Below are 27,533 nucleotides of genomic sequence, written 5' to 3'. Positions count from 1 at the left end.
ATCATAGAAGCCAATGTTTCACAAAACATCATTTAGAATATAGATACAGGAACAGAATTGGAGATGAATTTTATGTCTAATAGGAAACTTTTATGGTGAATCCAATCAGAGAGAAGATAAGTCTTTGATGAACACTAATATTTGAAAATGAGAGTATAGATAAGTAATACTGTTTTCAATTAGCCCCAAAGCACAGTTCACTCTTTTAATGTGTTACATGATGTTGAGAAAAATGCTGATTCACATGCTAAGAGTTGCTAAAAGTAATTCTTTTAATTAGAAGACCTTCAAATATATAGTTAGTGTAGAACCTATAGTCTATATCTCATCTTACAGTCATGGACTCTCCAGGTCTAGGTGCTGTGTTTGGCTCAGCAAATGCATTCAAGGTGTGGCTGATAAAGAAATATATAAATTAAGCATTTGGTAAAGGAAACAGATAGGAATCAGAGAAGCATGGGTGAGTGTGTCATTTATGAGTTTTCCCATCTTTCAGCCCTGATTTCACCAGAATTTGCTATTAGATAATGGCTCTTCTAATTATCAGATCAGATAAGAACTTCTCACAGAACATGTGCCTATATATGTGCATAGAATGGAGTGTCAAAAATGGACAGGGAACTCAATGCTGTTAACACTGTCACTTAGAAACAACAGGATGCTTCCCTAAGCCAGAAATATGGCATCCTCCTGGGTAACATGGTATTATCTATATGTGCCTAGAACTGCCTATGTAAAATTCACTGGACACTACAGAAGGCACTCTCAGGTTCACCTCTATCTCAAAATAGCAAAACATAAGAAAATACCCATTTTACTCTGTGATTACTAGTTAGGTGCTGAGCATTTTGGGATTTGTGAACTCATATCCTTAAAGAAGGTTGAAAAGGGAGACACACATCAGGAGATACACCATTATGCACTGGGCATAAGCAGTTTACATGGCATTGGAGGTGACTGGAAGCTGAAACATGGGACCATTTAGAAATGCTAGTTATGTTACAAAGGCAAGAGGCATGCCCCAGACCACAGCAATGATTAGCATGCACTAACAGTGGAAGCCATCATTGATTTAGGTTGAGCATAGTAGGACTGACAGGCCTAGTTCTTTACAGTTGAAAATCTTCTATGGGTAGCAAGAGTTGGGGGCAGGTCAAGCTGAGAGCGAAGGAACTTATTTCCGTAGAAGAACAGACTTCTACTACAGACTGAAAAGACTAAGGTAACGCACTGGTTCAATGGCAATGGAAGAAACTCAAGAGGGAATTTATAGCTGTAAGTTGGGAGAGATGGAGTGATACAATTTGAGAGCGGGGTTCATGATTCAGTACGGCACAGGGAGATATAAAGAGCACACTCTGAGGCTTCAGGTCAGGTAAGTGGAACGGAGGGACTTCCTTGAGCAGCCGGTTTCAGGAACAAAATGTTGGGGGGGGGGGTTAAAGTAGCAGACAGGATTGGGTCTTGGTACCGAGGCGTTCTGAAGGCTCTGTGAAGTTCATGAGTATTCCTGAGATATGCCCTAAATGTGGAAGTCAGAGCTGTAGCTGTGGTAAGGACTGATTCAATCAGAGCTGCCTCAGTGCATTTTAGTTTTACTTAGAATCCTTCCTAAGTATGTAAAATGTGTCAGCCACAATTGTGTGATTGTGTGTGTGTGTGTGTGTGTGTGTGTGTGTGTGTGTGTGTATGTGAAGTTATGAAAGGTAAGAATGATTAGGATACAAGAGGTTTGTGGGGGAGATGGCTCAGTCAGGAAAGTGCTTGCCTTACAACATTGAGGACCTGTGTTATGACCCCAGTACCCAAATTGAAAAATGCTGGCATGTCTAATTCCTAGACTGGGTGAATAGAAATCAGTAAGAGGCCCTGCCTCAAAAAATCAAGTGGACAGAATCCTGAGGAATAACAGCTGAGGTCTCCACAGGTACACACATTTCACCCCCACCCCCACCCCTCTGTCTGCCTCTCTGGCTCTCTGTGTCTCTGTCTCTGTCTTCCGTCTTTCTCTCTGTCTCTCTCACTCTGTCTCTCTCTGTCTCTGTCTGTCTGTCTGTCTCTGTCTCTCTCTCTGTCTCTCTCTGTCTCTGTCTCTCTCTCTCTCTCTCTCTCTCTCTCTCTGTCTGTCTCTCTCTCTCTCTCTCACACACACACACACACACACATATATGATAATAAGAGACCTGATAAAACACACACAGAGACCACATGCCTCCAAGTGGTGTCTATGTAGGACGTGAGTCTTCTATGCTGCACATAAAATAGTCTAGCCAGTCAGAGAAACTGACAGCTCTTCTCCTGCACACTGATATGCTGAGAGCATTCATTAATTACATCTGAAGCCAGGTAAAGGGAATGATAATGAACAGGATAGATCATTTTTCGGGAACAAGAGTTTCAGTTCAGAAGAATGGTTCTAAAGCACCTTCAGGAGAAGATGGTGCCCTCAAGGACAAGGGGACCATTGATGTTAAGCTTTTGAGGATCAGAAACACAAAACAGACCACTGAAGATGAAGATATTCAAGCTTGCTTTCAAAGGGAAGGGAAAAGTCAGGGACACATTGGTGCCTGAAGAATCTAATCAAGTCAATGGTGCTAGAGCAGCCAGTGTCTCCACTGAGGATGAACTGTGTCCAGAACCCTCTAGAATAATTTCAGCTGTCTAATTCAGTCTTCCAGTTTTACTGGCTGTCATACAAACAGATATAAAGTGAACATGGTGAGGGACTTAGCTTCATGTGTGAGTCTTTGTATTTAAGCCCAGAGATTTTTAAGTACATATATATCTCAGCTAACAGGCCAGATGGGGTTATGGAAATGTGAGACACCTGTCACCATGAAATGCAACTCCTGTGCCAAGACTTGGAAGTCCAGAGAGCACAGATTCGATGAGATGAGATCTTGAGAATTAAGGAGCTTTCCCTACTCAATAACCAGTACATCTACATCATAACCTTCTAGGTTTTCTGCAATAAACATAGTTTTGTATGCCCTTATATTCTTCCATGTTCACCATTAACAGCCACCAGCCTTTGAAGGTGTACTTATAATACTGAGAACTGAGAGTCCCTGATGTTGCCTCTTACCTGTGAACCAGGACAAGACCATGGCAAGGCTATGGTCAAACTTGATTAATTCAGATATTCAGAGGTTAGAAGTGAAGCTACATCTAGACAGAGAAGCTCATGGGAGACTCAGGTTTCAGGAAGATAAATAGTTCTCATCATTTACAGGGTCAAAGAACCCTACAGCCAAGTCTATTGCAGTGGGGGATAGGGGGGAATTCTTTGCAGGGTTTGTTTGCCTTCAAATTTGTTCAAGTTCCATGCAGAAAGTCGAAACACCAGTGGGTGGATGTGGAGGCTTCCCAAAGTAGACCTCCCCACCCACATATTCATTAGAAGAAATCACCACTTAGCCGTTTTTGTCTCTACCGCCTACCCTCCTGGGTCCCACGCTCTTAACATTCTGTCCTGTGTGCTGGGAGTCAACTCCCACCCTTCTAAACTGCCAAACATTGAACTTTCTCCCCTAGCATCTCCTCTTAGAACCTATTGTTTCAGCAAAGCTCCTATGAGAATAGAAGCTATTTGCCTGCTCTGGATACTTGTTTACTTAGGGATATGCCGTGGATCTCCCCAGCCCTTTGGCTAGTGTGATACAACACTCTGTAACTCCTCACTTTGGCCAGAGGTGGTAAGGACAGAGTGCTGGCAGAGACACGGGAGCCAGGGTCTTCTTTGGAAAAGTGTGAGGCAGCTGTGGATGTTGTGGAACTTCCACCTCCTGTCACAAAAGAGGGGGTAGAAGGCTGAGATAATGTCACTATAAAAATAGATGTTTGGGATGAGCATTTGATTTCTGGGAGAGGAAGGCTTGTAGATTAGCTGGAATGGATAGTGCTGTGGGAATCTGCCTGCTCAGGTGAGGTACTCAAAAAGGCTGAAACACTGATAGTGATGACGGTGATAAAGGTGGTCATATCGAGGATGGGGACAACTATGATGGCATGATTTTGGAAGCAGCCCCTTTGCTGCTACTGGTACAGCTGATAATTGGAGGAATAATCCTTCACTCTGTTCTTCAAATTTGAATGAAAACCCCACTCTCCTCACTATTTACAAGTAAGCATACATTTATTTCAACCTTGGATATTTTCACATGTTGTTGCGAGCCTTCAAAAGCTATCTTACAGGGTTATGTGAAGGTAAAAACAAAACAAAAGCATTAGTTGCCATCTGGCCAGAAGTCGTCTTCTAGAATATGTTCCTCAATCCCTCTCCAAAACACAGAGAGGAATTGTCCTCATATGTTATGTGAGAACCTGCATAGGAATATAGAAGATGAGGACCAATGTATACATTTGGTTTGTTAGCAAGGTCAAAGCATGAACTTAGAAAATCAGGTCAGGGCTGAGAACACTGGTGCGTGCCTATAGTCCCACTATTCAGGGGATTGAAGAGTGAAGACTGTGAGTTTGAGACCAGCCTGAACTACATGGTGAGTTCAAGGCCAGCATGATCCTGTCTTAAAAAATAAAACAAAACAAGTCAACATTGATGTGGCACTACATGCCTGTAGTTCAATCAGTTGGAAGACTGAGACAAGAGGACAGTGAGGTTGATATTAGCCTGAGCTATATATACCCTGTCTTCCCTGACACAACCACAAAAGCTCAAATAAATAAACAAAATAAAACAAGCATAAAAACAAATAAACAAAACAGAAGGCCAGGGCCAAAAGGCCATGCCTATACATCTTTCTATAATACCATGTTATTTAAAAACCTTTTCAAAAACAAAATCACATTTGGAATTCAGTATCCTGTCAATGTATTGACTTTACTTGTCTTGTATGTGATTTATTTACTTAGTTATTTATTTGGCAAAAAGGATAAATGTCTGTTTTATTAACTCATTAGAGATTGATAATAAAAATAATTTATAATAATATTTACTGCTGTTTGTTATGGTTGCTAGGACATATGTTCCAATCTCAGGACATATAACAAATATTTTAATTTTTAACAAATTCATTATTAAAAACAATATTACTATCCTCCATTAGAGAGTGGAACTGAGGTTTTAAGAGCTTAGAAGACACTATACTGTTTAGTTTAGTTTGGGCTTTGAGACAGGGTTTCACACATTCCAGACTGACCTTGAGATTATTTTGTAGCAAAGAGTGACATTGAACTTCTAATTCCCCTGCCTCTACCTTCCAAGTGTGCAGATTGCAGGTATGCACCACCACAGTTGATTTCTGCAGTGCTATGTGAATCCAACCAAGGGTTTTGTGCATGTTAGGCAAGCACTGTACAATAATGCCTTATCTCCACCTCTTAGTAGATATTTGCTATCAGATACTGAAGTATAAGCATTGAGCCCCGTGAAGTAGAGCTGCAAAGATAGATTCTCCTGTGCAGTGTATTGCATACCCTTTCATGAACCAGAAAGTTTCTGTGTACTTCATTCCAGTTATGCTTTAGGTGGCCTTGAAGGAGCAGGGCTGTGTCATTGGGAAGAGTGAATAAACTCTGGTGATCCATCATAATCAATTCCTTTGACCTTTCTGACACCTCTTCTATGAGAAAGTCAAGCTGCTCTGTAGGTCAGAATGCTCAGAACTGGGAAGGGCATGGGGTTTTTGCTGCAGAGAGCCAGCAAGAAGAGGAGGACACTTATTCAGGCCTGCTAATTGTTTCCAAGCATCCCCATGACACTTACCAAGAATCCCTGATGCTAAGAGTGTGGGTGCCGGGGCTGAGAAGCACTTTCCATTCATTATCTCAGTAGTTCCCAAATGCTGACCCACAGGCTCATCAGACTCCTCAAATGGCATTTCCAACAGACTGCAGCTAAATGAGAAAATCAAGGGCAATTTAGTGAAATTTTTAATAGAACTAAATTTAATCAATTTGAAAGGCCGTCCTTTATTTTGAGATTATGTCCTTCTTGCATTTTTTTTTTTTTTTTTTGCTTTTGGGTGTAAAATGCCCTTTCCTTTTTGAAGTGACAAAGCTAGCAGATGGGGTGTGTGTGTGTGTGTGTGTGTGTGTGTGTGTGTGTGTGTGTGTACAGACCTCCTAACTTGGCCACAAATGTAAAAGTTGTTAATTTCATGCAGTCCTGTTTTAAATTTTATTGTAATAGCTTCTGGTTGGAGAGGAGGGTAGGGAATAACAAACTTGCTCAGAGGGAGCCCTTCATTACTGACTCCATTTTACAGAAGAAGAAACTGGCATGATACTCCCCCTTGCCTGGGTTGACATCATTTACAAGTACCAAACTTGGATTGAAACCCAGTTGACATTTCTGCAAACTTAGCAAAGCTTCACCAGGTCCTACACTGTCACTATAAGTGGTTCCTTTCCTGCCCCTGGACACTTTCAGTTAACCGGACTCTGGGATATCTTGAGGGCATAGACTGGAGTCCATAGCAGCTTTAGGTATTTCCCTGAGGCTGCCCAGAGGTAGCTGTGTGTCTTGCCTTGACAGAATAGAGTCCCAGGTACCTAGGAATTCCTGTATGTCCCTTTTCTCTGTGCCTGCTTCTGTTGTTTACGCTCACCCTAAAACAAGTAATCAGTGAAGATCGGTATGTACAGAAGTTAACACAAACATACAACTGCACACCATGCAGCAGTCTCTCACAGTGACATAGGCTGTCTCTGTGTTCATAAGCCAAGTTCATATCAGTGAGTCCCAGCAATAGCAGCCAGTGAAACAACTGCATAAGGAAAAAGAAGGTCAAAGAAGAAGGGGTACCCTGTTTATACACCTGAGCTTCCTTGTCATTGAGCAGGGAAAAGAGGGGTCCTGCAGGATCAAAGAGTGTAAATTAATCTGTACCTTTTCCTGGTTTCTACTTTAGGCCTGGTGCCAAGATAAACTGTCCACTCTGGGATGAGGTCAACTAAGGTCTAGACATACCCAAGCTTGCAAAGTAACCATACACCTAATTTTATACAGACATATGCAAGATGCCAACTAGCCAGTCTGTTTCTTAGCAGCCTTGATATCTGAGGAGGTGGTAGGCAGGGATTCAACTCCTGTCATTTATGAACAAATAAGTTAAATGTATTTTGTCCCTGGGAAGTTGTGCTTGAAGCAAACATGGTGTTCTTCACTCCAGAAACCTTTTACCTAGGAAATCCAGAAACCTTTTACCTAGGATCTTTTTTTTTTTTCTTTTTATATTTTTTGGAGGGTGCTGAGGCCTGAACTTAGGTCCTTGCATATATGAAATGTATTTCTGTTATTGTAAATGTTTGTGCATGAATGTCCGTGTGTGTGTGTGTGTGTGTGTGTGTGTGTGTGTGTGTGTGTGTGTGTGTGAATGTCATCTGTGCATGTGCTCTTGGAGGTCAGATGAGGGCATTAGATCCTTTGGTGCTGGAGTTACAGACAGTTGTGTACTACCTCATGTTGGGCAGGGCTGGGACCCAAACTCCTGTCCTCTTCCATATCAGCTCACATTCTTAATTGCTATGCAGTCTCTCTGGCCTTATAACCTGGAGCTTTCATGATTACAACTGTGATAGACATGAGGTAACAATCGTTATATTTGTTTTGTTTTATTTCAAAAGTAATTACACATAGACACATTGTGAAAATTCAAACAATGTGTGTACAGAGTGAAAATCAAATCTCCCATCACTCTAAGAATAACAAGGCCCTTTCCCTTTTCTCTGTATTTGGCATGCATGTGTATTTACATTCACACATGTATAACCCCTTGCTCTTTATAAATGGTGGACTTTTGTTTTGTTGTTATTGTTTAAATTTTTAAATTCTCTCCCTCTCTCTCTCTCTCTCTGTCTCTCTCTCTCTCTCTCTCTCTCTGTGTGTGTGTGTGTGTGTGTGTGTGTGTGTGTGTGTGTGTGCTCAAGCACTCCCAATTGCAGGTGTGTGCATGTCATGGCAAGCATGTGACAGTCAGAAGACAGCTTTGCAGAATCATCTTCTCCTTCCAGCTCTTTGAGACAAGGCCTCCTTTGTTTCTGCTGCTGTGCTTCATGTCCAAGGCTTCCTGGTCCATGAGCTTCCTAGCACTTCCTCTAAGGATTTTGTGTTCACTTTCTATCTTACCTTAGGAGTTCTGGGTTCTTGGGATCAGACTTCAGTTATCAGGCTTGCCTGGTGAGCTTGTCTACCTGCCAAGCCATCTCCCAGGCCCCAGTTGTGGACTTTTATTGCTATTTGATTTGATTTAACAGCAAAATGTTATTCTGTATATTCTGAAGCTTCTTACAATACTTTCTTTATGATTTCTCTAAGGAAAAATGTGCAGATGCTGCTATTCTTTCTAACAGGTGTGTGGATAGTAGTTACATTTTAAATACTCTTCCTCTATTGCTTTGTGTCATTTGCCTTTATAAGCAACATGAGAGTGAATATCCTGATACATACATATCTGTGTTCAACACGACTATCAACAGTGCAGATATTGGGAAGTGGAATAGTTCTCCAAGATGATAGGAACATTTTACATTTTGATAATCAATATCAAAATGTTATCTTCCAAACTCAACCAGTTTTGACTTCCAGACAAGTATGTGAAACTGTATGTCTCTCCACATCTACTTCAATTTTATTATTATTGGTAGGCATTTTATCTTTTAAATTGGCTAATTTTATTTGGTAGTTACTGTCAATCTTTTGAGCAAAAGGCAATAATAGTCACAATAACCATAGTTTTTATTTGAATTTATTTTTATTTTTAATTAAAAAAATCCCAGCATTTCAAATAACCAAGAATGGCTTGAAATTTCATATGTAGTAGATGACCTTAAAGTTTTGGTGCTCTTGCCTCATCCTTTCCAGACTAGCACTTATGTGCTGAATGTGGTGGCTCATACCACCTGTTCCAACAATTGAGAAGCTGAGGCAGGAGAATTGCTGTGAGTGTAAACTGGGCCTATATAACAGAGAAAGACTCTGTATCACAAAATTTAAAACTGTAAAAAAAAATAAAATAAAAAGTAAAAGTAACAGAGAGGAGAGATGTTGTAGTGTATGTTCTTGAGATCTGGGTGCAGCGTGTGCTCGGTTCTTGTTTTGCAAGCGTGGCTTATTTTTAGTCAGAGGCTTACTGACAGCCCACACTCAGGGTAGGAAGCTCAAGGAGTTTAAGGGTTCTTTGTACCAGTAGAATTTGATCTCTAGGCTGGACTCTGTCATTATATGCAAAGCAATTGTAACTAAGAAGTTGGAATGGGCTCTGCCAGAGATGAAGCCCATTGCTCACAATGAGCTCATCTGAGTGAGTCTGAGGTGGAGCATCTTCAGTGACTCAGTGATAGGGAATGATGCTTTTACCTGGAGAACTGTGCGCGCAAATGGATCTTTTGCAGAGTAGCCTGGATGGAGCATCAGGGACTGAAACCTGTGGTAACTTAGAAGAAGTAAAAGGCTAGCCAAGAATCCATACTTTTTGAGTGGAAATAGACAGCAAGAGGTCATGTACTCCAAGTTCCTGTTGCATCCATCCATCCATTCACCAACCCACACATCCATGAATTCATCATTCAAAGTTAGTATTGTCTGAGTTTATCCTATGTTCATAGGGAGTGCATTAAACTCTGCATATTTAGTAATCAAAGATTGAGGTGAAAGGATCTCCAATTTTGTAGCATTAGGAGTGCCAGCTCCCCATTGCTGTTTTGTGGATGGACCCCAGAGAGTTCCAAAATCCATGTATTAGATATCTCTGAGGCTTGGAATCAAATTGCAAAGATGAGGAAGCAGGAGGCTTTCTGAAGGCTGTCACTGCATTTTACAGAGCTGGTACACTTGCTAGTATTGACTACAGTCTCTCCATCCCCGACTTCCAGCATCCTCTCATCTAACTTGTCTCTTGCCCTTTTCCCAAAGCACCCACTCCTTTATGTTATGGTACAAGTTTACTTGTTTCTTATCTTCATTGTTTAACACACACACACACACACACACACACTTGAATATAAGCCCTGTGATGTGAGGGGTCTTTGTTTGTTCTCTCTGGGCCAATACATCTCCAGGGACTGGGGCAGCCCCTGGAGTGAGGTTAATACTAACTAAATTGCATTCAAGTGTTTGTAAGGCAGTCAATCAAAATGATGCTCAGGATAAGATAATAAAAAATAAAGTTCTCTAAAAAGGCTTCTTTTATTCTTACTTGATAAAAGATTGGAAATATGTAGTTATGTGTATTAAAATTTGGAAGTGAGATTCAAATTTAGCTAAGCTTCATGTTGATATTGTCACTGAACTAACACAGTGGTCTGAATTACTTATGAATTATATCCAAATGTCCTTCCTTCTGTTTTGGCAGAGTCTTTCTTGCTCCGATACATGGCAATCCCCATGCAAAGATCTCTTCAAGGCAAGGTTTACTGTGTTGACAATTTTAGGAAATTACAATAAGATGTGAAAAGAGGTGGAAATGACTTATTTCATTCTCTTAGCTCATTGACAAATTTTGGGGAGAGAGGAAAATGTTGCAAACACTATTGTTTGGGTCAAATAAGAACTTGAGCAGTTGCTTTCAAAGAAAGTACCATTTGAACATGTTATTGTTCTTTGCTATCTTTTCTTAAGCCTTCTGGCTTCTTACAGGGCATCCATAGCCATTCAATTAAGGGTCCTTGTAGCTGAAAGCCCATTCAGGGGCAGCCCCCAATGCACAGACAGCACATACATGCAAATAATCTCAAGTGGCAGGGACTCTTTGTAGAAAGAAACATGTACATTCTCCTCCCTCTCTTTTCCTATTAAGTGATGTAGAAAGAATTTGCTTTTTACATCATTGAGATGGGGTTGAGATTTGGCACTCCTGGATGCCATCGAGAAAGCCTCACCAAGTTTTGCCATTGGTATATAAAAACGATCAGAGAAAGACTATGCCTTTTTATTTAGGGGTCCTTCGATGCTCTACACTGATCTTACCCACAGGGGAATAAAAGTCATTCCTCTGTTTAAGTGGCTTCTCATAGCCAAAGTGTCCAGGAAAAGAGCACTTAGTGATTGTATTTGCTCATACTGTGCAGGGACATTTGGGCTGGTTGGTCCAGAGAACAGATCTGCCTCCAAATCATTTTGACTTGGTTTTAGGAGGGCTCCAAACTCATTGCTTCACTGACAGATTCCCAGTGTGGCTGAGTCTAAGACAGCCATCTAAGGGGAACAGGGAGACATTACTTCAAAGTGGGCTTGAAGGAAGTCAGTCTTCACTGAGAGTTTTCATGTTGGGAGGAAATAGGGCTCCTGGCATGTGAGAGCTGTTAGGACTTCCTTCCAGGATGTATTTGTTTTTCATTAAACCATTCAGATAAGATCTTAATAAAGTGCCAGGTATTACTTATCTCATTCCTTATGAAAATGAGCTGAAGAGAAATTTCTACCCTATTCTTGGAACACTGTAGTTTTTCCGGTGTCAGACTGAAAAAAAAAAAAAAAATCCCTGTTGTTCAGGAAAAAAAGATTGCTTAAAGCAAAAGAAAAAGCTTGGGAAGGCAAGAGAGACCAGAGAGCCATGATCTCTAGTCTTTCATTCATTCTCATTGGTTTGAGGAATTGCAAAATCAAACGAAGTAAGAGGGAAAATAAGGAGAGAGGGTCCATGTGACTCAGAGCCTGTGTGACAAGTGCCATTGATTTCTGAGACCACATGAAGTAAGCAGTTTTCAGGATTCTCTCCGCCAGCCTTCCTACCCCCAGTGCAGCCCCAGGAGCGCCTGGCTTTGTTCCCCCAGCCCCTCTGAACAGCTACTGCAAAGGGTTAAACATGCTACTGAGTGCCACAGGGGAGCCCCAACCAAGTGGTTGAAGGGGGTTGCAAGGTGGAAGGTGGAAATGAGCAGCCAGTCAGGTTGGGACACAGTGGCGAAGTGATTTTGATAACATTTCAGAAGAACAGTGCTGAACTGTGGGATCATTCCTTTCCTGCCCGTCAGAAAGCATTTTGATTAGTCTGCCAAGAGAATTGTGCCTTACAAGCTGAGGGATCAGTCCAGAAGGCTTCATTCTGCTGGGACTGTGTGAGGAACACCCGTGGGGATCACCCTTGGGGATGGTCTTTGCAGAGGGTCCTGCCTCAGTGTCCACTTCTGAGAGAAGTGTTTCCCCTCTGTGGGTAGTTCTATCCTGCAGAGCTGGTACCAATCTTCACCAGGAATTCTTTTAGGGAACCTAGCAACCAGGGAAGGATGCTATCTAGTGGACCTTTGCTCTGAGAATAAAGAAGAAACCCAACCGCTGGCTCAAAATAAATCTATATAAAATATGGCAACTATTTCTGATTATGATTTTACTATTGCCAGGCTTTTCCCCCTTGTGGGAATCAAGGACGAGTTAGAGTCTTCATATTTCTCTTAATTCACAGATCACATCCCTTTTTTATTGCATAAAGACTAACGAAATCTACTAATGAATAATTATTACTTCATAAGATAAAGGGGAGGGGTGAAGATCTGCCTGCAAGAGTGGAATGTTAATTTGGCCAAGGGGGCCAACAAAAGGGGAAAATATAAAGTAAAACCATTTCAATTTGCTCTCTGCATCACGAACAGTAATCTCTTATAAGACAGGGACTTTTGCCTACCCCGTGTATTTATAGTTTGAGAAGAGCAACGGGTTCTAGGCTGGGAGAAGGCCCCTCGCGTTCACCTAGAGCTGGCGTTTTAGAGTAACAGCTGCGCGAATTCTCCGGTTAAGCCGCACCGCTTGGGGCTGCCTGCCCGGGGTAGGCTGATTCCAGGGAGAAAGCAGTGCCCCGAGAGCAGCAGGGGGAGGGGGAAGGGACCTCCTTCTCAAACCCCCACCCGGGTGTAGCACCCCAACCCCCGGCGTGTCCATCACCCCCAAGCTTCTTTCAAAAGGGGAATCCCTTTTCTTGTGTTTATTTGCCAAGGAGTCAGGCCAACAAACCGCCGGCTGAAAATCTCCCGGACTCCTCAGGGTCCCAGCTGAGCAGTCTTGTTAATGGTCTAGCTCCTTTGATTGCTGGAGATGTGGGGCGCTCATACGCTCGCTCTCCCTCTCTCTCCCCTCGGAAGATTTTAGAAGACAAAATTTAAATTTTGGCGAGTCCTTTTTAAAAAAGAAAGAAACCTACAACCCTGCCCCTGGACCTCTGACAAATGAGAAGACTCCCAGCATCAGCACCAAGCGAGTGAGCGACAGTGAAGCTGTGAGTCAACCCCCCCTCGTTTCTCTCTCTCTCTCTCCCTCTCTCTCTCCCTCTCTCTCTCTCTCTCCCTCCCTCCCTCCCTCCCTCCCTCCTTTCTTCTCTCCCCCCTCCCTCCCTCTCTCCCTCCCTCCCCTCCCCCCTCCCCTCCCCCCACCTTTCCTCTCCCCTCCTTTCTCCTCCCCCCCATCCCTACTCCATCACTACTCCATCTCTCCCTCTTTCCCTCTAGCGTCTCTATGGGGCATCCTAACCCCTGTCTTTCATAGAAGTCGACTTTGCCCATTCTTTTCACCTTTAAGGGGTGGGGTGAGGGGCACCTTCCACTTTAAGAGCGCTCCAACAACAGGCCTGATAAGCCAAGGGGAGCCAACACTACTTCCCAGCCTCTCCAAGAGTCTTTAGTTGAAGGCTGATGAACGCTGGGTACTAGCAAACCCGAGGGCGAGGAGAGCTAGGGAGGAGGGACTCTCTTGGGGTGCGGTGGGGGAGGGAGAAAGAGAGACGAAAGAGGAAGAGAGAGCAAGAGGGACAGCCACTGCTGTGTGAGTTAGATAATCAGCAAAAATTAAAAAGAAAAAAAAAAAAAACTGTAGCGACTAGGCAGGAGGGTTTAAAAAAAAAAAAGGCAACACGATTGTAGATTGTATGTGAGCATCTCCGCTCTCGCTCTGCGGGCACCCGAGAATCGCGATGCAGCATCCTCTGACGGGGGCCACCTGCGTGGCACTCCCCAACGTGGGCATGTGTCCCCAGCTCTCGTGTGCCTTGACTTTTATGTACTTACAGCAGGTAAGACGCGCGGCTCTTTCTCGGTGGCGGCAGCTCCTTCTCAGCTTGGCCAGACTGGGTGCCGCTTCAGTGGGCTGCGCGCTGTGGGGGGGTGGGTGCTGGGTTGGGGGGCTCCAGCATTGGGACGAGATGAGGTTGGGTGGAAGCCTCAGGTTTTCCGTCCAGCCAAAATGCTATTTTAATTCACCTGTCTGAATACTTTGTAAACACCGATTTCCAGCTTCAGGGACCCGGAATTTGAAAATGAAAAACTGGCTTTTTCTTGTGAGCATCTTTTCTCATGTCAGAAGTCCCAGAGTGAGGGGAGGGGGATCCCTAGGATGTCGAGAGAGTTTGGGGCCCTGTGAAGACATCCTGATGCCTGTAGTTATAATTCAGCTGTTTTAATGATTGACACAAAGTGTGCGTGTACTGTGCAAGTATGTGTGTGTGTGTGTGTGTGTGTGTGTGTGTGAGAGAGAGAGAGAGAGAGACAGAGAGACAGAGAGAGAGAGACAGAGACAGAGAGAGAGAGACAGAGAGACAGAGAGAGAGACAGAGAGAGAGACAGAGAGAGAGACAGAGAGAGAGACAGAGAGAATATCTTTGTTAAGTTTTCTGTGGTATTATCCATTCCACAAGAGTCAGAACATTGGGATTTCTGGAGCTTGACAGCCCCCAACCCATTCTTCTTTGAAACTCCCCAGCCCTAGGTGGGCATGGGCAGATGCTGTCTTGACTGGCCTGAACACAGGGTGGTTTTGTTTGCTTGTTTGGTTATTTCTATACACCAGGCCTGTCCACTCCCTGGCAGTGGTCTTTCCCAGATGTTTTTTTTGGCTTCATTCCCACCCAGTCCACCTCTGTGAATTTTTGGATTCTGTTCTTGCCCTAAGTGTCTGCTCTGGGCCTCACTGGGTCTCCTCCTCCCTTACTGGAAAGGCTTCTGCCCTGTCTACTACTCCAGGGCTTTGGAAAACACCTAACACTGTCCTGGAGGGAGGCAGCCCGGCTGTGTCATGGGGCGGGGTCTGTGACTGTGAGTTGGCAAGATTAGAGGGTTTTTGTCTGCTGGTGGGAATGTATGACCTCACTACCTCTGTTCTGTCCTATGAAGTTTTCAGTGGGGAGAATCCTTTTGCCTGCCTTTCCATTAATTCATTTTCAGGATATGGTTGGTTACATGTGTGTGTTAACCAAACTTCCTTTCAAGAGTTGAAAGGAGCCCCTTGTCTCCAAGAGGTCCCACTCTAATTGTGCTACAGGAATATATGTCTTCATAAAATGTCAGGGGTCTGGTTTGAACATTTGGGTAATCTGTTATCAGCTTGGCTGCCAAATTGTTCTTCCGAGTGTTTACTGCTGCGGGTCTCTTTTGAGAACAGCCCCTTAAAAACACCTTGTGAGTAAGTCGGCTTATGCTTGTATCTGTATTATTTTGTTTCCCGTTTAGTAAATAATACCAGGGACCATCTCTTAGGTATGTATTGATAATATTATTGATAATATATGATTCACCAGCTTCTACTATTTCTTTGCTTCAGCTGTGAATGTGTGTCAAGTGCCTGTGCGTTTTACATCAGTTACCACTAGAACACACCAGTAAGCATTTCTTTAGTTGCTAAGCCTCAGCTGGCTGAATCAGATTATTAGAGTAACTAACTGTTTTTTTAATGCTATATTCATGTCTTTCATTTTATTTGTGAATCAACTGGAATAATGTTATTTAAAACAGAGAATGTTATGGGTGCTCAGTGCTTTCTGTGTTTTTGGTGCTTATGTGTTTTAATTAATCTGTATTTTTGCTTCATCATTAAACTGGTTTGCTCATTGAAGAACTGAGGAAGGAGGACAGTGGCTTTGAACAAGAACCTATTCTTGCTGTGAAAACGATGAGTGTATCATGTGCCACCAAGGCTTTCCCACTGTGGGATGCACCTGCTATGGACAGGGAGCCTCACAGGAAGTGCTGGCAGCCATAACAAATATTTAGAGTGGACTGAATCAACAACACAGCCCCCCAGGAAGGTAGACAGAGGATGGGCTTTGAAAGAGGTCTCAATGTGTTCTCCCCTTGAATGAGTGCGGCACAGGTCAGAACAGCTGTGAGTGACAGAAGTATGCCTCTTAATGAGGTTTACTAAAATTCGGAAGTATAAAACAGGCAGACATTTATTTTTGCTTATCCTATTTACAATCAGGGTTTTTAGCTGCCACCACTACCCTTTCCAAAAATTCACTGTCAGAGACCTGTGCCTTGGGGTCATCTCTTCTGGCCCTTTAATGCCATGATTCAAAGTCAAGGTCAGACAACTGGCTGATTTAGAGAGGAGACAGTCCCTTTAATCTCCACAGGCCACATACCAGTACAGACTACACATGTCTTCTGCCTGTGTGGAACCACTATACTTTTTTCTGCTATTAAGCTAGTATTACATATCCATGTGTTTGATGAACCGAGAGATAGTTCATACTTTCAAAGCAAATTGATCAAGTAGATGAATGAATCATGCTTTATTTATGATTAGCAATACCTTCATTTAGAAGCATTTCATTTTGTATGTAGAAAACAGGCATGTGCTGTAAACCACTGCCATCCTCATTACCAGCTTACATATGAAAAGAATTAAAATCTTCCTATCTTTTTCAAAACGTTTCTCATCCTGTTTTTATCCATGCACATGGTCTCACGTGTTTGCAACTCCCGGATTTTCACTGAAAGGTTTTATCTTAGCATGAAGTACAAGGACTATCTCCTATCCAGCACTCAAGGAAAATGACTCTGTTATATGCTTTCCTTGGCCTTGGTATTAACATTCCATTCCTTCCTAAATACTCTCAGATTTGTCCTTAAGACAACTCTTGAAAACAAAAAAATCAATTAGGATGCCTCTGCCATGGGAGCATACACTGAATGTTCAAATGAAAACAACATAACCCTTTTGCTACAAATAGCTTATTTATTCAGACCAAAGAAGTGGTGTCTTTGGTGTTTGCTTTGTTTGACTTATTTTGTATCATTCGTTTACATTTTCTAATAACTTCCTTTTAGAAATTCATCTATATATTTACATGAATATTTTCCTAAAGTTTATGATTTCTTGTTTTTTTTTTGTTTGTTTTGTTTTGTTTTTCTCTTTTCTCTGTCTTCTCCTCCCATTCTAACACACAAGCCATTACTGTGGTTGGGAAATATGAGATGGGATAAAGCTTGGTCGCCCTTTTGGCATCTAAATAATCCAGCCAATGATGTCATCACTGGCATGTCTGCACATGTACACACATGCACACTTAAACACTGCTAGCACATTGCATGGGTTTACAGCTGTAGCCTACTTCTAGAAAGAAAGGATGAAGGGTTGTGGAAGCAGCTGGCTTTTCTTCTCACTGTTGAGGTGAAGTAGTGGTCCTTTTCTGTGACTCCTTTGATGGTGACATAGTCTCACTATTTGACTTTCCAGTGCAAAATCTTTCTAGAGCTCCTAACTGGGTACTCATTTAAGTATCCTTACTTTGAGGGAGAATTCTGAATTCCAGTTCCAAATTTGGAGCTTATTATCAATGAAATCAAAGGAGAATCTATTTTGTTTGTTTAATAGAAAACAATACATGCATGTTCATTCTCTCTCTCTCTCTCTCTCTCTCTCTCTCCCTCTCTCTCCAAAATTCTTCTAAATCAAGGGAAACAAACACCAGGTACCCATTTCTTGGTAGGGAATGCTGAGGACACAGGCAGGACGAACACTCAGGTTTGTTTTCTAATGGACAAGTCCTGCCCCAGAGCTCCAGAGCTGTATTGTGCATAGAATTCTGACTCTATAAAGAAAACCAGTAGCGTATGAACTGTTCCTTGTTCCTACCCCACCCTCACTGTCTCCAGTTCTGTTCCATGAAGCCTTCTCATCTGTCAAGTGCTGTTCACTCCCAACCTTTTAATCAGCCCAAATTTAACAACGAGTCAAATACTTAAAATCCACATTAAAGAGGGGAGGAAAAGGGGGCCTCTAAAGTGGCTCATGCCACTGTCAATATCCAAAGATGGGTCATTTTTCCCCACCTAATGGTGATGCATGAGCTTTGTTTTAAATAGTGAAGTGGTTTGTACAAAGGGTAATTCCTGGTAAATGAAGCCATTGCTCATGGTGGACACCTTCAGATCGAAAGCAATTGAACTGAAACCCGCACATCAGCCTTTTCTGTCTTTAATTAGAAAGTGCTGCTCAGTGTAGAAACTCACTGGGGTAGAAGGGCTCTCTCGTGGAGGTTGGATGGTAGTGGTGTTACGGGGGCTTGCCTCTATGCACCGGCCGCGGTTATAAATTTGGGACACATTAGGTAAGGCATAACAATTATTGCTGCGTAGGAAAGTTCACTTCTCATCGCAGTGCCTCCCCTTGCGTCTCTCCATTTGCTGATTTACAGAGGGGACAAATGACACTTTATCACATTCTTTCTTCTTGGCTTAATCCCACACTGATTTATTAGATAGTGCTGTGGATTGGGGGTAGTCAATAGTGTCAATAGTGCAGAAAAGAATTAGGATAGATTATCTTCATGTCTGAATTGTTTAAAGGGATCTAAGTGGATAGAATGAGCACATTTGTAGGCCTGGTTAGCTGTTTGCCATGAGATGTCTGCCTGCCTCTGTCTTCAGATATTGTCTGCTATAAATTTTTTGATTAACAAATCCTGCTGTTTTTCTGATTTTTTTTTCCTAAAGAAAGATAGAAGGTATGTGTGGTGGAACTGTTCTGAACAGGGTGAGGCCCAGCATCCATGGGTGCTTCTTTGCCATACCCCCATGGGAAAAAAAAGGGTGTCTTGAAATGGGCTTCATTCCTTCCTGTTGACCGTAAGGTTACCTGGACTGCCTCTTCGTTAAAACCACTTAAAGCAATGTTCATTAGTGGAAACCATAATGCATCTGTCTGTCCACAGATGGGCGTCTCCTGTGCCATCCCTCTGCCTGCCATTTTGTGGTAGGTTGTGTGTCAGAACATGCCAGCCAGCAGCTCTGCCTGAGCTGGGAATGGAGAAAGCCCATGCCGTTAGTGCTCACACACCATCTGTTTTTCTTACAGCCGGCCCTTGAGTGATTGTCCGGGAGCTGATGTGCTGAGGATAGACAATTGTTTTTTAGGGGGTTCTGATTCATTTCACCAAGCTCCCTGCCCCAAGAGAAAACATAATGCTTGTTTATTCATATTGGCTGGTAAAAAGCAGTGTAGTTTATCAGGCAAATCATAGTCTTCTGGAAGAGAAAGACATTGTGGCATAGTAAACAAAATCAAGTTGGCACATCTGTGCCTAAGGGGGTTGGTGATGGGCATGGGGTATCATCCTGAGAAAGAGGCAGGGCTGGCAGACATGGACATAATTGTCCCATCTGCAGAGACTTCTTTAATGGACAGGGAGAGGTGTCCCAGTGTGCTGCTTAATTCAATTAAGAAAAGCATAGAAAGTTCCATTCATCAATAAAGTTGCCTATTTCCAGTGCTGCTAGGGAGAGTCTTTCAGGGCTGAGCACTGGTCTGTGGCTGTCACCCTGATGTGACTTGCTTCTCCTGGCTCTATTGAGGAGGAATCTGTGTCAAATAGGGTCAGCTCTTAAGCACAATAGCTTAGAATGGTCCTGGCTGTCTACCATGCTGAGTGCAAATCAGCTGGGGAAATGAGCAGTGGTCACACAGTCTGCCCTTACAAGAAGAAGCTATTAGGAGATGGCTTAGCAAAGAATCCCAAATTCAGTGTCCAAGCACTTCCTAAAGTTAGGAGAGTGTGATGACTGGAATTCCTAGCCCCCTGACGTGGCTGAGAAGTGGGGTGCTGCGGTTGTCTCCGTTCTTCCAGCATATTGAAGCTGCGATTGTTTGGCTGAGAAAGCAAAAGATGATTTATGTCTATTGCCCAGGACCCTTTTCTTTGGATTCCTCTACTGTTGATCTGCATTTCCTCTTTTTAATAAGTGTTTGACAGTTTCCAGAGCATTGTTTCAGAGCTTTCCAGTGAGATAGTTGAAATCTTTCAGCATTTTCCTAAATTTCACCCACAATGTCTCAGGGCCGATGTACGGAGGTTGTAGCTTTTTAGTAAAGAGATCAATAGATGAATGTGTGGGTCTGGACATGATAGAACCAGGAAGCAAGGGGAGACAGTGCCTCCCACGCTGTACCTATGTATAGTGTCCAGTACAGTATAGTCATGTGTTTATGTCAAAATTATTTCCAAGTATTGTTACCATTTCAGTATGTTAAGAAGTATCTGTGATGTTGTAGGGCTGAGGATCTAGTAAAAGGTGGCTGTGGACAGGGATGAACACAGAAAATAGCTTCAGATTGGGGAGCATAAAGTAAGAGATGAAGAGGATGGTGGATAAAGCTCAGGAGAGTCTCTGGAGAGGTGATGGTTCTTCTGACCTGAGGTGCAATGATACTGGGCCTGGGAAAAGCCAGAGAAAGCTGTCTAGAAGTAGAAAAGAGCAAGAATGGGGTTGAGGAGATAACTTAAATGGTAAAACATTTGCCACACAAAGGTGAAGACCTGTGCATAATATCTAACACTTGGGGGAATGGGGAACCAAACAGGCTTGCTGGCCCATATTTAAGCATCACAGCACTGGGGAAGCAGAGATAAAATGACCCGTGAGTCCAGGTCAGTTCCAAGTCAGTGAAAGACCCCATCTTTAAAAAAGGAAAGAAAAAAAGCCTGAGGAGAGGAACAGGTTGTTTTCTGACCTTCATGCACACATATGCACATACGTACATGCATCAACAAGCACACATGAATCACACACACACACACACACACACACACACACACACACACACACTCACATACACTCAAGGGATTGTCCTCAGCTACAGAAGATGCCATGAATATCTCACACTTAGATACACAGAGATGTGGAACAGTGAAATGGGTCTTGTGCAGAGTTCCCCAATCTCTGAAGACAGAGTCTGTCTTGTAGTCTCACTCTATTTTGAAGTGAGGCACAGTATGGAAAGGTGACCTAGTGAAAGACAATTATTCCAGAATTGTAGAATGATGCCTATGAGGTGTGGCCCCGAAGGAAGGACAGTGAGTACAAGGAGAGTTTGATCAAACTCCTAAGGAATGGTATTCACCAAAAGGCCCCAAGGCCCTTGCTAGCAACTTTATAATCATGTCAAGGGGCATATGTGATGAGTGAGTTAGACAACCAGACAAGCATGGCCCACTCTTTCTCCACCTTCAAGTATTCAATCAGCTCTTTCCTCTTTTCTACCGACATCCTCATTGCCACAGATGTCATATCTTTACTAATTTCAAAATGAACCTACATTTAAGTTGGCAAGTACCCTTGCCCAGTCACAGTGGTGGTAACAGTTTTCCAGGATTCATAGAAACCAACAGCCACTGCCATGCTTGCTCACTGATTCCAGGTTTGTAGAGTTCACACGGTGTATATATGCGTGTATATGCTCATTTATTGTGTCAGTTGAGGCTGAACTACTAGGTAAGTACTTTATCACCGACCTTCATCTACCCTCAGGTCTCTTTTTACATTCTATTCTGAAACAAGGGCTTAGTAAGTTGTCCAGGCTGGCCTTGACCTTTCCTCCCTCCTACCTCCATCACCCTAGTTGCTGGAATGACAGACCTGGACCACCACTATACTCTGCTCATTCTGTGTTTGTTAAACTTCCATAGGGTACCAGATGCCCTTAGGAAGCAAAGTCCAGTGATTCTCTATCCCTGGAAGAGCATCATTTACCTGTGCACCATCAATGCAATCCTGCATTTAGACACACATCAGCTTGGCCCATTGCCTTGTTAGGAATCTTCTGGCATTTTTTGGGCTAGAATGACTCCTTTCTTCCCTCCTCTGAGCCAATATGCAAAGAACAAGACTATATAATTAACTTACAACTTTCTTCATGTCACCTCTGCCCAGCTAGTAGCCCACAGCAAAGGAAAGATATCCCTACATTAGGTTTACAGTATTCAGAGAGCTCTGCAACAGTGCGCTGGGTCAGAAGGCTGCTGCTATGGTCCTTAGGGCTCATCAAAGCTCTGTTTGCCATGCAGTTGCACCCAGTTTTGATCTTTTCCTCTGCATTGTTTCAGGACACATAGAATAGGAAGCAGTGCAGGAATGACGAGTGTGTGTTCTCAGGGACTTAATGACTATTTTGCTTTTTCTTCTGTGGCTATGGAATAAAGTACGGCAGCTTTAGGGTTTAAGGGCCTCAGATTTTCCTGGACTCAAGAGTGAAATACAAGGAGGGTTTTGGCTTTAATGAGTCTTTTCTTCCCTTGGCAGCAGATGTTTGCCTGGGATTCACCTGAAGAACTGGATTTTTCTTATTGGAAATAGCAGCAAGCATCTGTGGGTTCCTTCCAGGAGAATTGCTTTCTATGCCTGGGTTGGGTAGTGCTCAGCTCTCAGGAGAGGATTTGGGCTGAGACATGACGCCCCTCTCCTGGAATGTTTCAAGAACAGCGAGCAGCAACTGTGGAATCTTATACAGGGAGAGAGTCCTTCCGGTTTATATTCAAAAATTGGTCTTCCCTTAGAAGCCTGAGTGTTAACTTTCCCTTCAAAACATGGTTTGCAAAAAGCAGGTGTCTCCTGCCCTTGTGTATAGAGCAGAAATCAGGCTCCGAGGCTTAATCCCAACTCCATTATTCATGAGCTGATCTGAACTGAATTGAGCAAGTCACTTAACTTGATTTGGACCTTAATTGCTTCTTCGGAAAAAATCGAGATGAGAATGGCCATTTTATATTGTTCTTGGTAAGATGAAGTGAGCTACCACTTGGGCTTGAGATGCAGCAAAAAGCCTGTAGATGCTCAAGATACTAAAAAGTAGACTCTCAACATAGATGTTAAAGAGATGTGTAAGTGTATTAAGATAACACAGGGCCAGCTCCTGGAAACTGCCCACTTCTGTTTGCCACTTCTCCCGAAAGGGAGTACTGATGTGCCTTTGGCCTGCTGCGGTCACAGGCCCAAGGACGCTGTGGTCTCTGGCGTCTCTCATTCATGTCTCTCTGCTCAGTTCTCCACTCCCTTTTCTCCTCTGGGTCTTTCCTGCTGCTGGTGGTGACTGTGATATGGCTGCATAGCTCAATTAAAGCTCCATGGCAGGAAGAGGAAACGTAAAAGTAAAAATCATCTTGCTCTTGTCAGTAGCAAAGTTATTTACTTTCAAAGGCTGACAGAATCACACTGCAGGGGCTTCATTTATTTCTATTCAGAACGTTGTCATTGTACCCTGGCGCTGGAGATTCAGGACATGCTGATGCAGAATCCAATAGGCTTCAATATGGTGAGTGGCTGCACACGTGTGGCGAGACCAGAGGAGTCTTGGTGCGGTTGGGGTGCCTGTGTCCCTGATAACAGAGCAAGTACCAGGATTTCTAAAGCACACAGGTCCAGTCTCAGTGTTGTGGGAAGGAGCAGAGCTCCTGCTGTCGGATCATTTGTTCCTTTTATTCTGGGAACATAAAAGCAAGGTGTAAGGGACTCCATCTGGGTCACTCCTGGAGTTTCTGGAAACACAAAAGCACCTCCTATGGATAGCTCTGCGCCTGGCTTCCCCATCCATCGCCTCTGCTTACATGGGCTGACAGGCTCGCTCATCCAGATAATCTTCAGAAAGCTATGCATTTGTTTTTTTCTTTTCCTTTTTTGCTTTCTTCTCTTCCCCTTTCACCCTCCCTCCCCCCACCCACTTCAGCTCCTTCCTCTCTAAGGATTCCAAGGAGCTACTGAAGCAGGAAGAGAATGAATGGAGTCTTTGCCTGCTGGTGCAATTTCAGTTCCTTCCACTAGGGGTCTCTGTGTCAAACTCAGGCTTCTTCACGCTTTTTCTTTCCTCTCTTTATACCCGCCCCCCTTCTCTTTTGGTTCAGTTTAGGAAAGAAAGCTCTTTTGGTAAACAGGAAGAGATACCGCGAGTCCACTGAGGGGACCAAAGAATTTTGCTGTCCTCAGCACCATGACGACAACAACATAATTAAAACAGTGACATAATCAATAATGTTTATGGAATCCTGGGTGGCAAGCGCTTGACTCAGCAAACTTACATGGATTCTCTCTTTCAGTCTTACACGTAGGCCTCCAGAGAGTCAGTATATTCACTTCTTATTTCTTTATTTGTTTATCATTTTCTTTTGAAGCAGGGTCTTGATGTATAATACAGCCTGGTCGCCAACTCATAGCAATCCTCCTGCCTCAGCTTTCCTAGTACTGGGATTACAGTTGTGTAACAGCAAGTCCTGCTCAGGTTTTACCTACCCATCTATCTATATTCCTTCCTTCCTTCTTTCCTTCACACAAAGAACAAGAGACTTAGGTGGGAGAGGTGATGTGTAAAGCCATGATGGGTATTTTCCAGACCCCACACTGAGAGACACTGCTATTCAGTGAGCACTTGGCCTGGCCTGCCTCCCCCTGCTGTGGAGGCTCCTGGTAGAGCTTGATTTAAGAGGCCTGAGCCCGGCTGTCTGTCCATACAACAGCTCCACTGACCAGTGTGCTCCTTGGCTTCACTTTAAATAGAAAAACTCATTAGAAACGGGGGTAACCTGAGCATCTTTCTTTCTTGAAGCAGATCCTGGCTTCACATTAGTTAGTTATGGAGAAGCTCTCAGCCCGTAACCCACGCTGACCTCGCACAGACTATGTGACATAACTTCAAACTCATGGCAGCCCTCCTGCCTCAGTCTTGTGAGTACTAGGACTACAGGCACCAGGCAGCTGATTGTACCTTACATCATTCAGTTTATTGGTTTGTACCTTAGGGCACTTAGTAGGCCTTGGGCTGGGGTTGCAGAGGGTTCAAAGGGAAAGTGTGGGGCTAGTTGGCAGTGCTCACAGACAGTGATAGAGTGTGTTTCTGCAGAACCAATTCCAGCCCCCAGAACCCCGCCTTGAACCAAAGCTCTTCAACTAACAGGGAATGCAGTCCCTGCCTGGCTCCATCTGTATTAATGATTTATAAGCCACACCGCTGCTTTTGTTCATGAGCAGGGCCTTGTCCTGTTCATAAAGGCATTTCAGGGAGTGGGGTCCTGGCTGGCCATGTTGTTAGCTCGATGCTGTGAAGGCTGCTTCATAAATCAAAAGAGCCTAGTACTTTACTGCCTCCGAGCTCTGAGATGGTGTGCATGTGTGCGCAGTGTGAGCACATGTGTATGTGCGCAAGTGTGAGTGTGAGTCAGATGCACTTAAGGATTGCTTTGCCTTTCCATAAAGAATGAATGAAGGAGGGGATGAGATTGGTCTTAGGTGCTTCGGGGTAAAGGGGTTGGCTTCCTGGCAGCTTCCTTGCCCCATTTGTTTCTCATTTGATGCTTCTGCTTTCCGGTGTTGCCTGTGAAGATGGGCTAATGTTACTTTATTAGCATAAAGAGATGCAAACCCCATTAGAATCCCTTTCCTTCTGCACCATCAGAACCTACAGAGGAGGCAGGAAGGGAGCTGACTGAAGGCTAAGGCCACTCATTCATTGCAAGCCAATACCAGCTTCCTGTGCTCTTTAAACAATGGCATTTGGGACATTTTTAAGGATTACTACCATTTTATTTCCTCACCAGAAAAGAGTTCTTCCTTGTTTTGAACACGAGTGGAGTTTACTATGTGGGCCTAGAATGCTGGATCTAGGAAACTTCTGGGAACTGAGAGGTGGAGCCGTAGAGTGCTCTGATTTTAAGCCCAGAGGTTGGTTGTTTTGCTTTTAAGTGTCAAAAAGAGACGTTATGATCACGTGATATATTTGGAGTTGTGAATTCTTTCATCATATGTTCAGAGAGCAGATCTATGGTTTAGTTTGTCTCTTGGTTTGTTTTCATTTTGGACTGCATTTTAAATTCTGTTTTGTGTTTTGGTTTATATGTGCCTGTGTGTTTTTCTCCCTGGGTAGAACCAAGAACTCAAAAACAAGGTAGGACTGAGTAGGAGCTGGAAGGCAGAAACAAGAATATTTAGGAAATTAAAGTATGCTTTGAGTGTACTAGCCAAGAAGATGAGTTTGGCAGAGAAGAAATACTTTGTTTCAAAATGCTGTTACACAAGGGGAAGAAAACAAGTGTGTAAAGCTTTCAGGAACTAAGCATGAAAGCTGAGAAGCTCCCCACATAAAAACAAATGTGCACACTAATGCTGAGGCTCCACTCAAAAAGGGGCGTGAATCTCCCTGATGAATATGAAAATTCGGGTGCTAACTGGTCCCTATCAACATTATGCCTATGAAAAAAATTACTGTTTTTTTTTTCTTTTGAAACAATCTTATGTGCCAGTCAGCAGTCATGAAATTGAGACAGATTCATTCACTGAGAAAAGACTGACTTTTACCACACTGTCTTCCTGAAAAGTGGAGGGCACGATGAATTGGATTTACAGAAGTAAAGAAAAGATTTTTGCCATGTTTCCTCAGGACCGGAAATATAATACAGCATTTCAGACTGAGAAAGCAGGTGCCCAGAAAGAGAGCCGATGGTCCTATTGTGCACTTCCCTGTGTCTGTGTTTGTCCTCTATTCTCTGAACCCGCCAGTGCCTCGTTGTCTTTAATTATGTCTACGAGGCACAAGACGGCAGTCAACATCTGCTCCTTTGTTTACTTGGCTAACATATAGCTTTGATGGCTTATTAAACAATCTATTTTTCAAACCCAAAACAGAAAAACCAGCCGAACCCATATTATGGCATTCTGTAAAGACCCATTATGCAATTAGCACTTGGGATTTGAGCAAAGCTGGTGATTCACCCAAATAAACATCCCTCTGTTCTGATAGCTTTTGATGGCATCGTAGAAAATATCAATTTAAAAAAAAAAAAAAACATAAAAACCGACTGCATTTCCTCCTTCTTCTTCATGCCTACCAAGAAGATGGGAGAAAACAGATCCTTCACTCCTTATAGTGTGTGTGTGTGTGTGTGTGTGTGTGTGTGTATGTGTGTGTGTGTGTATGTGTAATAAACTTTCTCAAATGATGATGCCTTTTAATTCAAGCTAGCAATTACAATGCAATACATGACAAAGGTGTGCTGCTAAGGAAGACAGGCTTCTGAGAGTTTCTAGGGTGCTATTAGAGAGAAGAAATAATGATTTTAACCCTTGGTGGCATACTCTTAATGCAACATGATCTAGTAATAAAAGCTATCCAGACAGGTGCTACAGAGCACGTGAAGTCCACAACAACTAAATCACTTTAGCTGATGGCTCAGTGCATAGAAATGCTTGCTGCTAAGATGGACCACCTGAGTTTGATCCCCAGGTCCCACATGATGGGAAGAAGCAACCAACTGCTACAAATAATCCTTTGATCTCCCCTCCCTCCTCTCTCCCACAACACACACACACACACACACACACACACACACACACACACATCACACCACACCACACACACACACACACACACCATACACACACCACACCACACACACACACATACCACTCACATGCCACACACACACACACAGCACACACACACCACACACACACACACACACACACACACCACACATACACACACACCACATACACACACACACCACACACACACCACACATACACACACACCACACACCACACATACACAC

At 43.2% G+C, this 27,533-nt stretch overlaps 1 protein-coding gene across 13 annotated transcripts in view; it reads left to right on the top strand.

Moving 5' to 3' along the window:
* Positions 1–27,533, top strand: part of Rbfox1 (RNA binding fox-1 homolog 1) — a 1,681,994-nt gene that overhangs the window by 1,302,170 nt on the left and 352,291 nt on the right. For 2 of the 13 annotated variants that reach the window (XM_036197542.1, XM_036197535.1), the window contains exon 1: positions 13,662–13,961. The exons of 9 other annotated variants lie outside the window; for them this stretch is intronic. In XM_036197542.1, the coding sequence (XP_036053435.1) occupies positions 13,863–13,961 (99 nt within the window). In that variant the 5' untranslated portion in view covers positions 13,662–13,862. Of the gene's footprint in view, positions 1–13,335; positions 13,962–27,533 lie in introns of those variants that run through there. 2 more of the 13 variants (XM_036197544.1, XM_036197540.1) reach the window with 2 other exon arrangements.

Source organism: Onychomys torridus, chromosome 8 (genome assembly GCF_903995425.1).
Source record: "Onychomys torridus chromosome 8, mOncTor1.1, whole genome shotgun sequence".
NCBI lineage: Eukaryota > Metazoa > Chordata > Mammalia > Rodentia > Cricetidae > Onychomys > Onychomys torridus.
This window is presented reverse-complemented; position numbering and strand designations above follow the sequence as displayed.